Source organism: Acartia tonsa, chromosome 8, assembly GCF_053477335.1.
Source record: "Acartia tonsa isolate MP-2025a chromosome 8, ASM5347733v1, whole genome shotgun sequence".
NCBI classification, from domain to species: Eukaryota; Metazoa; Arthropoda; class Copepoda; order Calanoida; family Acartiidae; genus Acartia; species Acartia tonsa.
In genome coordinates, this window is record NC_137267.1 from 19035498 (window position 1) to 19051098 (window position 15601).

General features: G+C 31.0%; 1 protein-coding gene across 2 annotated transcripts in view; it reads right to left on the reverse strand.

Annotated features, from left to right (window-relative positions):
• Gad1 (glutamate decarboxylase) overlaps positions 1–12419 on the reverse strand; it is a 50811-nt gene extending 38392 nt beyond the window's left edge. The window contains exons 1-3 of one of the 2 annotated variants that reach the window (XR_013881786.1): positions 12269–12410; positions 8029–8149; positions 1962–2031 (exon numbers count right to left, since the gene is read on the reverse strand). Coding sequence is in view for 1 of the 2 variants with exons in the window: in XM_080169322.1 (XP_080025448.1) it covers positions 1962–2031; positions 8029–8149; positions 12269–12283 (206 nt within the window). In the remaining variant the exon portion in view is untranslated. Of the gene's footprint in view, positions 1–1961; positions 2032–8028; positions 8150–12268 lie in introns of both variants that reach the window. The other variant, XM_080169322.1, reaches the window with a different exon arrangement.
• Positions 12420–15601: the final 3182 nt, after the last annotated feature.

Here is a 15601-nt window from a genome sequence, read left to right on the forward strand (position 1 = left end):
GGACCAGATACCAACTTTTGGTGTTCATACAATGGATGTAGAATATACATGGATATTATGACAGTGGAAAAATTATCGTCAATTTAGGTTGCTATTTACCCTGTCATTTATAGTTCATCCAGTGTGAGTGGAGGGAATGGGGTAAAGTAGGTGGATATCAGGTTTGTTATTTTAGTCAGCTACAAATTTCACTTTATTAAAACACATGATAATCTGATGTAAGATCCAAGTAATAATATATCCATTATCCTGTAAAATATGTCATAGCTAAAGTAAAAATTTCTTGAAATGCAAACTTTATTTTTTTGTAATCCTTGCTACCTTTTTGAAGAAAATAAAATGGCAAAATGATTTTTGCTTGTTTGTCGGACAACCAGTAACCTTATGTTTTGAATGGGAGCTGTAAGGGATTTTGTTAAGAGTACGGGGATAGATTCTAGATAATCTTTATAGTAAAATTTATGATATACTTCTATTTTTATAGGGTTAGGCTCTCTCTCTCAATATATCTATCTTTCTATCTCTCTTTCTCTTTCTCTCTCTCTCTCTCTAAAATATCCTAAAACCATCCTGGGCTCTTACTGAAGCTTTTTTAAAAAGGAGAACTCAGTCAGTCAGCAGTTGTGAAAATCTTAATCTTCAGAAAAAACCTATTAATAAAACATTTACTATAGCAATTTGACTTGTTTCGAGAAAAAAATATTTTGACTCCAAATCAAATAACATACAAACTGTAAAGAAAATTTTATTGTACAATTCTAAAAATAAAATTTTACAAGAATAATCCCCCATCAGAAATATGAAGAATGTCAAAATTGGAAATTGAATTTTGGTTTTCAGCTCAATATACATAGGGAAAAATCTTTAGTTTTTTGGACAAACCAGTTTTTAACTAACTTAAATTGTCTTGTGAAATGGAATTCGAAGACGAAAAGGAATTGCACCCCTTTTTTCATATAATAAGTGGTGTAGTTAATGTTTTCATGCTTTAATTATAATACTCATCGCAGTGGCTGGAACTTGTAATCAATTTAAAGATTTTTTTCTCGAAAATTTTAAATAAAATTTACAACTAATTCTTCGTCTAGTGTTCTGTTTGAAGAACTGGAAAGTTTTATGTGTGACGTCATAAAGATACGTCGGAAAATGAGGTAAGAGTGAAGAAATGAGAAAGGAAACCCTTAAAAAAGTAATATAGTATTTTTAAAACATCACACATGACACTTTACAGCGCTTCTTCTTCTTTTTTAAAAATCTATGAATTACTTTTTTTAAACTTGCACATGACAGGACTACTGTGGGTGGAATACAGAGCATACAAATGATGGGGAAAATTGTGAAGGATGGTTTTTAATTCATTCAGAATGTCACCACACATGTTTACACAAATAATGGGATTTTTATTTTCCAGTATGGCTTCCAAACCGATTAATATCCGCTGGATTGGAACCGGTTATCAGTCATACTTTAAAACCATGTAAAGCATCGTATCACAGACAATTTTCCACGAATATTAAAATAAAAATCATAAAAATTATACCAGTTTTGTTCAACCTGGCCTTCGGCCACTCGGGGCTAACAAAACTAGTTTAATCTTATATTTTCTCATCTTAATATCCTCGGAAAGCTGTCTATGATACAATACTATAAATAACTATTCTGCATATAGGTTTTGTCCGTACATCAGTCTGTACTTGGGACAGATGGTTCTGATCATTAATTCTGACATTGTCCTATAGCTTTCAAGCTCAGAATCTATACCCTCCCATTGCAATTATAAGTACGTCTATTACAAATGTGCTGATTTATTACAACTTATTGTTAAAAATTTTTAAATTCAATTCAAGCAAAATAAGTCAAAATGAGTGAGTTATATTTCTATAACTATTCATAATTATTTTGTTTAGATTTTTTCATCCTTGTTAATCTAAGTAGCTACTTAATAGTCTGGTTTTACTTACCTTTTAAGAAATTCTCTTGTTTTAGCATCGGTTTCGTTGAAATCCCCATCTTGACACACAGGCCACAATTCTAAATTAAAGAAAAATTCAAATTAATTTTTATTGTTTTTATTTCTTTTATCTTATTTCATATGTTTACGATGATTTTGAATTTTAGTATTATTAATTAGCTTATGAAACGGCAATACTATGTTTGGATACCCTAAAAAAAAGGGTATTTTATAATGTGATAACCTGGATAACCTCTAGAGGTAATGAGTTGCGCCTGTTTTGGGCCAAGGCAATCACCTCTACTCTAACTTTTTATGTCGCGCACATGACATAGCAGCAGTAGGAACCATTTTTGACTCTTTTATTATGACGCGGTGTCGGGTCGAGATTCGAACCTATCACCTTCCCGACAACGATCGGATGCGTTACGTGTTACGCCACAGTCTTGGGTTATTTTATTATGTGATACTAGAACGGAAACAGTCCTCCCAGAGACCGGAAGTCGGCCGTGTGTACACCGGAAGTGAGTTGGTGTCCGTTGCCGGAACCAAATCTTGTTGCTTTCAAATATATGTGTCAAGATAGAGGGCTGATTATTATTTTAGATTTTAAAGTTTTTTTAAAGTAGTACACTGAATATTTTTAAAAATCTAATTTAATTACTGATTTGTATTTAGACGAATACGACAATGGAAGATAAATTGATACACATCCTTAATAATGATAAACAATATTACCCTTTCTGTTGTTTAAAATTGATGGTTGAAAACTTGGACATTACTTTGGAACCAACCAATAAAATTTCAATAAAAGTACCCAAAGTTTTTAAAACATCAAATAAGATTATTACAAATCTTTTGATATTTATGTAATTTACAGCCCAATTTCCATTCCCTCTCTGTGATTATTGCTCTAGGACTTTGTTTAGAAATTATCTTTCCATCAAATGCGTTGTTAAAGTCTAATTGACATTTTTTCACGTTAGGGTCTAAAAACATCTTAAATCAACCCGATTTCCTTTTTTTCTGTGAATTGTATGTTTAGGATTGACACCAAGGAAACTGTCCCAATTTTGTATAACTTTTGCGGAACATGTTCCAGTTACGTCATATTTTTCTTTCCCGAATAAGAGAAGGGGGGAAGAAAATCTCTTCAAAAGAGATGGGGAAAACCCCCTTTTCTCCCATCTCTTTTTTCTTCCCCCCTTCCCTTTTTTTTCTTTCCCTCTTCCCTTTTTCGGGAAAGAAAAATATGACGTAACTGGAACATGTTCCGCAAAAGTTATACAAAATTGGGACAGTTTCCATGGTGTCTTTAAGATTGTATATAAAAAAATAAATTAGCTGAAAATAAGAATAATTTATTATAGGATAAAATGGTCCCTGTATCAAATTGGCTGAGACATAGCAAAGGAATTTCTAAAATAATGTTCATTGGATGTTTTCTCTGCAATATCCCATCTAATTAAAATTTTTAACTTTCTCCCATTTTTATTTTTAATAATATTTTTTAGGTCATCCTATTTTCAATCATATTGATAAGTAACAATCAATTGAAGTAATGATTTTAAATAATTTAAAGTGATTATATTAAAGTTTTTCTTGGTCTGAAATTTAAGGTTTCAACATCTACTGAACTAGTAAGGTACTTTTAGGGAAGCTTCATATACTTCCCAGGATGGATTTACACAGTTTATTTTTATATTTAAGCCTTGGGTCGTTTTTACGCTGTTTTTCTGCCTCTTACTAACCCTTTCGAATACAGGGGGGCTTTTATGAGCTTATGTAGCCACTAGTAAACAAAAAACCCTGCATACCAGATTATTTAAAGTAAAACTAAACTGGTGAATACCCAACCCTTGCCCTCTGGGGTAAATATGTTGGTTAGGACACATCTGATAAATGTTGAGCAGACTCATTCAATTGGAATCTTCCAACAATTAGACAATCAATTAAACTCAGATATTTCAGTCCAACATACACATACACATATAGGGGAATATTTCCCTCTTATTCCTTGCTTATTTTTGTCCCTATCTATCTATCTTTTGTCTCTATCTATCTATTTTTTAGTCTATGTTCTCTACAGAAGCACAGCTGCTCTATAACAAAGTAAAGAAGGCAATGTATAAGTTTCTTCTTTTTTAGCTGTATCAAAAAGTAAACCTATCCTATTTTCTAAAAATGAACACTTAGCCTAAAATATGAGGAAACATTTTAGTTTTTTTTCTTTTTTATGCCCCTATCTATCTACTTTATAGATGGATATATAATTAGTAACATATATTTTAGTCTAATACAATATAAATAGGAAAATGACCGTTTTGGGTAAGATATCTATCTTTGTATTCCTTTATCTGTTATTACTCATATTGTTTATCTATTTTTATCTGTCTGTCTATTTAATTCATACAATAGTTTCAGCATTTCTTATGAATAATTTCATCTACATGCAATTTCCTTTTTTTATTTTGATCATTGTTTTCTTTCCTACTTTGAACATGGTTATCATTGTTTAATTACGCGAAGGAATTTGTGTACATTATACGGGTATTTATCTTCAGACTATTTTACAGATTTTATGTAGATAAATGTTCTATAAAGGAATCTCATTAAAGAAAAAACACAAAATATAAAGAATTTTTTATCAAATTCCCTAGCGAGCACTTATAATCATTAAGGAAGGACCCAATCATTAGGAGCCTGCAACGTCCTAACCCTGCAGATCTACTTGTAATTTAAATAACCTAACCTAAAGTAACAAACTAATACATGTAAAACTACTTCCTATCCACTTTATTTTCAAAATAAAGAGGGGGTATGTCCGTGCTCGACTAGGGACTAAGAAAGAAACCACTGAATTTTCAAAAACAGATGATTTTTATTTAGACTGTTCAAAAAATAAACACCCACACACACACACAAACACACACACACACGCACACATAGTTAAAAACACACGTGTGTCTGATTGTTATATCCTATATTTTACAATAAAATAATCTTTCCCTCAAATTTGTTTGTCAAATTTCAAATTATCTAATCAAAATTTCAATCTTATTTTTGCCAAAAAATAAAATTAGGAAATTAAATCGGAACACACTAAAAACTAGCATCATAACATGAAAAAAAGTAAATATTTTTATTTTCATCTTAAAGATAACTTAATATAAAAAATAAATAAAAGCTTTATATTATTCCCAGGCATATTTTAGGCTATTTTGTGGATGCTTTTTCAAAAGGTAAAAGTGGGATATATCAACCTTTTTACATAAAAAGATAAGTATGTCAATGCAGTTCACGTCAAGTTTTAAGTAGAAAATCAGACCTAACATTATTAGAACAATCTTAAAATAGTAACTTTATTTTATAAATCTTAATAAAAGTAATATTTGAAAATCATCTATTTTCTGGGGAAAAACTAAGAAGAGTAAAAAAATAAATCCAGGTTAATTTTGTATTATTTCTGATTATAGCAAAGAATTTGTTTGGATTGCTCTAAAACTAAAAATTTCTGATATAATTTTAATACATTTTGTATAAAGCATGTATATCATATAATTTTGGGTGTTATTTCTTTCATCAACTGGTGAACCAATTATACCCGCCCCCCACTATTTTTTTCTTAATATTTTGTTTCTACCTTATGTAGAGGGCTCTAAAACTGAAAGTCTTTAAGTCTTTACTCTACCTAATTTAACCTAACCTTTATAGAAACATTACAATGATTAAAGTTGTTTGGGGAGGGTTTGTTGATGTCCCAACTGCGTTCTCAGGGAAATTGCCGCATTTTTGTATAGCATTGTATGTTTGTTGTATGTACACTGTACTATAGACACCTTGGCAGCTACAGGAAATTGAAAGTTTGTCATATCAGGATGAAATATCTGCCTACAGCTAAATAAACAACATTCTATATACACGTTACAACCAGGGAGGGAGGGCATATTGGGCTGTTTATTACACTAGTCCCCAAAGTTTTATAATAACGGTTTCTTATTCGTTTGCCTAACAACTTTGGGGACTTTTATTTGATTAGTTGATACATTTAGTTAAGTGGCCAAACGTTTCAACCACTAACTGTAATCTAAAAATGGGGTAATTTTGTGTATCATCATTGAGAATGTACATCAATTTATCTGCCATTGTCTTATCCTTTTAGGTCCCTGCGTTACAACACTTCTTTGTAACGTTTATCAAAATGGTTGAAAATTGTTTACCTACAAGGCTACAGCAATATAAGAAATTTTCTATAAAAATAAGGAAACCTATGGTAGGTAAGGATGCATTAAACCACACGGGACTCCTTCAACTAAATGCATCTATTACATGTCTTTATATCAAAATATATTAAACTTCTATGATCACCAATATATACATATTACATTTTAATATCGTTATGAAGCAGCAGTAGTTACTATTTGAAATGTAATGGTTGAGACAGATTTATAACTGTTAAAAGTGTCGGTCTTTTTAGCTACTTACATTATAAAATAAACTTTATATATGTTATACTTGAAACCTTATTTTATATTTTTACGTCATTCCTGTCTATTTTAATCTTATATTCTATTAACATGTAGGGTAACAACATTTTTATATCGTCATAGTTAAGAATTACTATTTTCAACATGGGTGTCTGCGTCTTTAGCCTTTAGTTTAAAGGCACAATAAAGGAAATATTATTTTTTTAAAGAAAACATCATACATAATTGGACCCAAGTATCTGAGTGTATGTTTATGTGTGTGTTTTATAAAAATCCCTCAAACGGCTAAAAAAATATTTGCAAAGAAGGTGTATCAACTTTTTTTTATAGCTAGCCGGTTCTTTTAGTAAGTAGTAGATGTAAAATTTTTCATAGAATTCAGATATGCAATCGGTTTTTTTGTAGACCTCTTATTTTCTAAGTAATTTAAGTTTTTAAAAAAAAAGATTAAGTCGATTTTAAGGTACTAAAACACAACAAAAAAAAGGAAGAAAATGTCCATTATGTACAAAAATAGTAAGATCTTTAATTTGACACCTTACTTTTTGAATTTTGTCAGGTAATTATTAAAAAAATTGATTTTTTTAAACCCACGAGGATAAAAACTTTGAACTTAATTTTATCATTTCACAGGTAAAAAAAATTATGGGTTAATATATACCTTTAGAATCAGAAAAATATTACGAATCCATTGTAAGCAAAATTGAAAAAAAGTAAAAAAATAAAAAAATAAACAAATGGCCAATTATATTTTTTGTTCAGGCAACACTTTTGTCTTCCCTTTTTTACCCCCTCTTTACCCCCTTCCCATTTTTATACTCAATTCAAGAATTAAGACGTTGCCTGTATAATATAATATGATATTTTCATATAATTCCTTTTATTGTAGTTTATATAATATATATATTAACTTTTTATTTCAATTTTGCTTACAATGGATTCGTAATATTTTTCTTATTCTAAAGGTATATATTAACCCATATTTTTTTACCTGTGAAATGATAAAATTAAGTTCAAAGTTTTTATTCTCGTGGGTTTAAAAAAATCGATTTTTTTCAATAATTACCTGACAGAATTAAAAAAGTAAGGTGTCAAATTAAAGATCTTACTATTTTTGTTCATAATGGCCATTTTCTTTCTTTTTTTTGTTGCATTTTAGTACCTTAAAATCGACTTAATTTTTTTTTTAAAACTTAAATTACTTAAAAAATAAGAGGTCTACAAAAAAAACGATTGCATATCTGAATTCTATGAAAAATTTTACATCTACTACTTACTAAAAGAACCGGCTAGCTATAAAAAAAAAAAGTTGATACAGCTTCTTTAGAGATGCTTGATTTAGTGTTTTTTTGGACATTTGCGGGAGTAGAATACAACTATTGAAATAATGTTTAATCCTTTTACATTTTAAAAATCAATTTGTGTGCCAATAAAAAATGACTTGATACTTGCCTAACATTGTTCAATTAAAATTTATTCTGACCTGCCATTGGTAATTTTGGTAATTTAGTCTGTGTATTGGCCTATCATTGGTCATTTGTATTGTTTGACTATATTTTTTCATATGCACTATAAAGAGCTACAACTTACCATCATAATGTAGAGTGCCAACATCCTTGGTGAGAAGGGTGGTGTTGCTGTCATCCCCCATGATCCTGTTCTTCTTGTAGTTGTACTCGGGCTCCGCGGAGTTATCTACCTGTCCATCAACCTAGACATACATGCATTTTAAACCCTCGACTGTGGCGTACCACCTAGCGCATCCGTTCGTTGTTAAAAATGTGAGAGGTTCGACACCGAGTCATAACTAAAGACGTTAAGATTGGTTCGTACTGCTGCTATATCAGGTGCGAGACATATATAGTTAGAGTAGGGGGAATACCTAGGCCCAAAACAAGCGCAACTCATTAACATGCAAAGGTCGTGCAATCAAAGGGTTGGTTGTCTTTAGGACGTTTGGCCGCGTAATCATGCACTTCAGTAGCAAGATTTGGTTCAGAGATACACCAAAATAACACCTAATGGTGTATCCCGTCCTCTAGAGGTTAAAAAGGTTACATTTTTTTCTAATATATAAAGTAGGAAGTTTTTATTGTCTTGAACTTAAGATATCAATGACTGCTTATTGAAAGATGAAAGACCACAAAAGACGACAAAAAAATTCCTCACATTTTTTGATTTTATGAAGAAAAAAATATTTTTTTAGCCTCTGCAATGAAAATGCTAACTTTACTTTACATAAGATAGAAAATGTTAAATAAAAAGTGATAATAAAGGAGGGGGAAGGGGGATGTTTGATTTAAAAATTGCGAGTACTTTAAATATAGAAGACAATTAGAAAAAAAAATATGATGTTTGGGGACAAGAATTTCTAGGCGTAATTGGTTCATCAAGTTTCAAGTGATTTCAGGCTTTAATTCTATAGGTTAAATATTTTTAACTTCATTAAACATTTTTCTGTTTAAAAATATCCTGGCATCTTTATTTCATGTGTGCAGTTTTTAAAAATAAAGTAAAAATGGTCTAAATGCGTAAATTTTCCTATTTACGCATTAAATTGTGAGAATATGTATGTGAGAATGAAAAATTATCATTTTATTGGTATGGAAATATTATCTAGGAATAGGAATAAGTTTTCTAAATAGAAAAGGAAAAATGAGGAATAAATAAACTCTTATATTTGCGATTAAAACGCTTATTTGTGAAAATATTATATTCTAAAAAAGCTAATAAATAAAGACTCTAAAAGCTTTTGCTGCTATGTCAGATTCATGAAAATAAAAGTAAAAGTAAAAAACTCAACTCAATGCCACGAGGTCATAGGACAACCGTTTTTAAGAAAGCTTTTAATAGTGCCTATAAAAAATTACGTCGTACTGGCCTACCATTGGTCAATTAAAATGTATACTGGCCTGTGTTATTATCCTATGATTGGTCCTTGTATTGTATGACGTCATTTTCTTAGGCGCTATAAAGAGCTTCTTAGTTAGGATGAGTGATGCCATGAAACCAACTACGAAAGTCTAGCTCACCAAAACTTGGGGTTGAGCTGTTCTGTTTTTCGTATACTTACCCCTGCCCCATCTAATATCATACATAGCCATATCAATTTAATATGTCAACACCAGAAGGAGTTGTAAGGCATACACACACACACACACACATACACACACACGTTTATACGCTTCAATAGATGGGAATGGGGCGGGCCAGTTCCCTCCAACCCCGCCCAATTTTTCTTTGAGGGGGGAGTAGGGGAAATATACTTTAAAGCTTTTCCGATAGCAGTTAAAAGACAATCATAAGCGCAACTATATTAAAAAAAACACTAAGGACTATTATTTCCAGTATGGCTTCGAAACCGATTAATATAACCTTGATTAAAACCAGTTCCTAGCCATGCTGAAAAGTCATGTATAGCATCCTATTACAGACAATTTTCTAAAAAAATTAAATTAAAATCATAAAATTAATACCATTTTTGTCAGCCTAACAAAACTTGTTTTAATCTTATATTTTTTTCATTTTAATATCCGTGGAAAGCTGTCTATAATACGATGCGATTAATAACTGTTCTATTGTCTATACGTAGCAATAAAATAAACATTTTTCATAAAAAGTATTGAAATTTTTTTAGCTAATTTCATAAAAAAAATGTACTTCATATTCTCGTCATGTTTACGGAAGGTACAAGCACAAGTGTAAAAAATGCAAACAATAAAGTAAGCAAAATAATAAACATAAAAAGTACATACTATATAATATTTCATAAAAATAAACAAAATATGAATGAAATTATAGTAATGACGTAGTAATTATAGTTGTTACAGGCAAAAAAAAAGAGAGAAATAGCCTAAAACCTGCTAACCAATGCTTAACCAATGGGGACCATATCCAGCGATACACCTACCCTGTAGGGCTACCCTGTGCACAGTTTATCCTAATCCAACCTGATCTAAAGTAAACTCAAACACAAGAAAAGCTAAACGTCTTCCCTTTGTTTTCAATTTATTTCATAATAAAAAGAGAGATCCTATGCTCGACAAGGCACTCAGAGTGAAACCACCAAATCATCTCCAATCTTATGAAACTGATTATTCATATATTTATTAGAAGATAATTTATCATCCCCCCATTAAAAGTGCAATGGTGTGTTATTGACACTTACTGAAGGTGAAGAGCGTGTAATATTAAGTGATTGGGACAGGGGGGAATGCATTGTCAGGGGTTATCCACTCCCAGGTTGAAAACTATTTGTAATAATGATATTCTTATTCAAATACTATTCTTCATTTCAAATTGTAATTTGTATTGATTACTATAAAAATAGTTATAAAAATGACGCCATACTGGCCTTCTAGTTTAATTTAGTCTGTGTATTGGTCTATAATTGGTCATTTGTATTTTATAATGTCATTTTTTATAGGCACTAAAAAGGGCTTCATAATAATTTAAAATATATGCTGAAATGGAGAAAAAAATTTCGGTTTTCTTTTATTTTTCTGTTTATTTTTATCCAATTTTGATGAAATTCCTGTAATAGGGAAGCAATAAAGTGTGTGTTTGTTTGTTTATTTTTCTTGTATGTGAATCTATCTATGGGTTATTATACTCTATCGGCTACTCCCCTAGAATCCTCTATAGGATAGGATATGTATATGGAAGGTAGAAACTCTTTATTTTACCTGTAAGAGTAAATAAATTAATTCAACTTATACAAATTACACCACACTTAATTGGCTACTGAGTGTTCTATAACATCAAGCTTAAATTATTAAACAAAGTCTTAACTGTAGGTTTGAACTTAACAATGCATTTAATTATAATACTTTTAATAATCTTTCTAGTATGAATTATAAATCGATAAATATCTGCCATACTGAAAAATCATGTAGAGTATCGTATTACGGGCAATTTTCCACGAAGATTAAAATAAAAACCATAAAATTAATATCAGTTTTGTTAGCCCGGGCCTTCGATACCTCTTGGCCATTGTATCATTACCAGTTTAGTTGGTCGCTAGGGGAATTAATCTTGTAAATTTTTTTAATGTCCTGGGATGGTTTTAGGCCATTTCATCTTAGTTTCAAGTCATGGTGGTATGATTTTAGTGTATTTTTCTATCCATTCATTCCCTTTCGAATGCTAGGGGCACAGTAATTAATAATATTTACATAGTGTCTCCTGTATTATTTGTTTAATGGCACAGTATTAAGTGTTTGTTTTAGCATTAAAGATAGTATAACCAGATAATGATACTTAAATGTCACTTTCACTTATACACAATAGTATGATAGCGAAGATGTCAAATAAGGTATGTCCGTACGTCCTTAACAAACCAGAAATGAGTTGTCTCTATAGGTTAGTAAAAACCATAAATTAAAATATGTACTTGGCAGAAATCTTATCTTATTTTATAAATAGTACGGTATTTTTGTCTGTAGCTTAAGATCTCACTAACCATTGAACCAAATGGGTTTTCTGGGTTTAAGCTATTTTTGTCTAGATGCTTGAGGAGCAGCCGCTAGTTTTGTTAAAGAGGAAAAGTGTATACTATTATTTTGAGAATAAATATTAGAGAACAAAGAACAGTTTAATTCTAAGCGGGTTTATAATCAAAACCAAAAAAGATGTTTATTTTTTTTGATAAAACTAGACTTTAAATTGACTTAAGCAAAACTCTTGATAAAATTAAAATCACATGACATTCCTTTAAGATTAAAACAATTGATAATCAACACAAATTAATATCAATTAGTCTAAACAAACTTTAAATATCTAAATTCACATAAGAAAATCTTTTCTACAAGAAATTATCAAATATTCCTACCTGAAGTGTTGTCATATTGTGTAGTATGAAGCGTGTCAATCAAGTGTGTGTCAAGAGTTTTAGTCTGGGCCCTCTTGCTGGAAGAGGTTAGAATGAACTGCTATGATACCTTGCCCACTAGCCCACAACCTCAACATCAAAATGAAGCCCATCTGTGTATCTATCTATGTATCCATATAATGTACCCCCCTCTAGTATTACCCTGGCCTCCCTCTATGCTGGTCTGTTCTAGCCTCAAACACACTCACACACACACGCACACCCACACATACAACACACACACACAAACAAATACACACCTATACAATCACATACACAAAGGTATCCTCAATTTTAACCCCCCCCCCCTTCCTCCTGGTAGGGGGGATGGATGGGGGTATATTTAGAGTGGTACACTTACATATATCTTTGGCCCAAATCATATGATAGGATATATTGGTGAAAAACTGAATGTTTGTCTGTGTATTATTTGTGTATGTGTGATTATATGTCAGGAGTTAACTCGAGATGAAATTGACGTCACATGGTGTTAGGATAGGTAAGGCTAAGGCCCTGTATAATAAATGCCTTACATATCATGACTTAATCCAAAATTAAGGTTGCTCAAAATTAATTTTGTATGTGAAAATGTACACAAATATGTAAAGCAAAAAGAGTTAATCTATAGCAGTTTTTTCTCTTTCTCTCTTATATCTATTATATATTTTTATAATTAAAATTGTATAAAAACATATTTTTTTTACTTTACATCATTACTTGAAGTTAATTTCTGTTTTTCAGTTTATATTTTTCTTTTTTTAATTTTAAATTTTAGTAATACAATTTAATTGGCTTTTAAAATTTCTATTCTTTTTTTTTCATTTTTACTTATAGCGTAAAATATAAAAAGTAAGAGTTCTTCCTACCAGCTTCACATAAGTCCTGGAATGGTTGTAGGCTATTTTATTGTTCCCTACCCTTGCCCTATTGTAGACATATACCCTGGCCTACATTCTAGGGGCGCATTCGCTTTTAAAGTAAAACCCTTAGTTAATATACGTCACTAGATACACATCCTAGGTTTTGCATCATAATGCATGATAACATGTTCTTCTGTTTTATACTTTGTCTGTCTGTCTGTTTGTAAAAGGGGGGCACTCGCAACAACCCACCCCCCCTCTCCTTCATAAATAGGACTTCATAAATTTGGAGGGTCTGTGCTAAAAATAGCTGAGCCACGCAGTTTATGTCAGCAACCCTAACATCGCAAATACATTTCTCATTCTTTCATAAATTTATATTTCATATAAATAAACACATTTTTGTAACAAATATTCATTTCAAAATTGTTCAATTTGTGTTTCATTCATTCATAAAAGAAATTGATTCAAAAAAATACCGTTAATCTTAATTAGGTTTTTTTATAATATAAAAGAAAAACTTATATGTTTCTATAATAAATATAAGATGTACTTTTATATAAAAGGAATACTTAAGGCCAATTTTTGGTTGTGAGAGAGGCATGATATATGTAATTTATTAAGGCATATGACATAATGGCACAAAGTCTGAACCAATAGGAGGAGAAGAGGGGTTGAAAAACCAGTTGAAACAAGAACAATCAGCTTCCACTGTAATAAAACCAGAACGGCCCCAACCCTTATGCTTTAACCTTGAAGAATCATCATATGATGAAAAAGCTTAGGAAGGAATTTATTTACGTTGTTGCTTGAGAGATATTTTGCCAAAATTATTTCTCAATGCCTTGATTTTTAATCTTTTCTCTAAAATTAAAAAAGTTTTTATAAAACAAAAGGTGGAAAATAGATAGAACTTTTCCTTTATATAATTTAGAGCTAGAATTTCTCTTTTACATTTTATAGAAATCAAATAATATTAATAAGCATATATCATTAATTTAGCCCCTTTGCCGCTGATTAATATGATTGGGCAGCCTCTTAATTATTTTCCTCCCATTGGTCAGCTGATGGCGCTGATTGACATCATTGGCGGATTTTCCCCCGCGGGCTTTTCCCATATTATTCCCCCTTCCCCTCGCCCTGCCACACACACACGCACGTGCCCCAATTAATTGGGGGTTCCCCAAATCTTAACTTCATTGAGGTTAACCTCTCCACACGTCCCTATTATCGAGGCTTTTTGGGGGAAATAAAAGAAGGGGAGGGAATTGGTTAAAATGCCCAGAGATTTTTTAGAGCAAATTTGAGATTTAGAGATAGAGAAGTTTTTTTGTACATATATTTCAGTTAGAGAGAAAGAAAGTGGCAGAAATGGAGATAGAAAGAGGGAGAGAGAGAAAGAAAGAGAGAGAGAGAGAAGGAGAGAGGGAAAGAAATAAAAAGAGAAAGAGAGATAGTCGGAATCAACGAAACATAGAAGAAATAAAAGCATAAAAAACAAGGATGACAACATTTATGAAAGCTCTGAAACGGTAGGACAAACGAACTTTAACACTTGTGGAGCAGAATATAAATGTGTAAGTCTAAACAAAATTTAAGTAAATTTGTTGCACAACTGCTTAAATACAGGACATACTTTCATTTTATGCCTTGATTATAGAGATGCTTCGCTTACGACATAGTTGTATTAGGAATCAGTGATAAAAAAATCAGAAGAAGAATAGGACGGACGGACTGACCGTAATTATACAAAATGTTTCGCTTTTAAATATAGGAAAATATCGTATTATGAAGAAATATTAACAACACGGATAGAAAAAAAACTTTATAAGAGGAGCTCACAAAATAATAGTAAACTGTAAAAATAATGCATATTTTCTTTTTGAGACGTTCTTTTAGAGATACGAAGCTACATCAACCTCATGCCAAAACATCATTTTTGACAGGTCTATATTTTGTGTCAAAATATCTACAAAATTACTTTTTCAAATGAAAGTACTGACCCCCTTATTCAGTTAAAGAGCTGTACCTCATACATTGTAATATATCTAAAAAACAAGGATGACTACATCCATAAGTAGCGAAGCTCTAAAATTATGGATAAACATCTGGAAAAAAATTAACTATAGAGCAGTGTCATAAAAAAAATAAACTTTCAAATAAAATAAATCACGAAACCTTTTTAAATTTCTAATGTGAAAATATTGGAATCGATCTAGCACCCCAATGAATAAGCAAATCTTAATGAAACTTTGTGGGAATATGTAAAATGTGAACTTATTTAATCCCTAAATTTATTTCAGTCGTATATCTTGATTAGGCGTCTAGAAAATTATGAAAACTTAAAAATCTAGGAATCGAAGTAACTCCCCAACCAATAGGCAAATCTCGATGAAACTTGATAGAAGTATGCAGAATTTAATTATTCTATCCC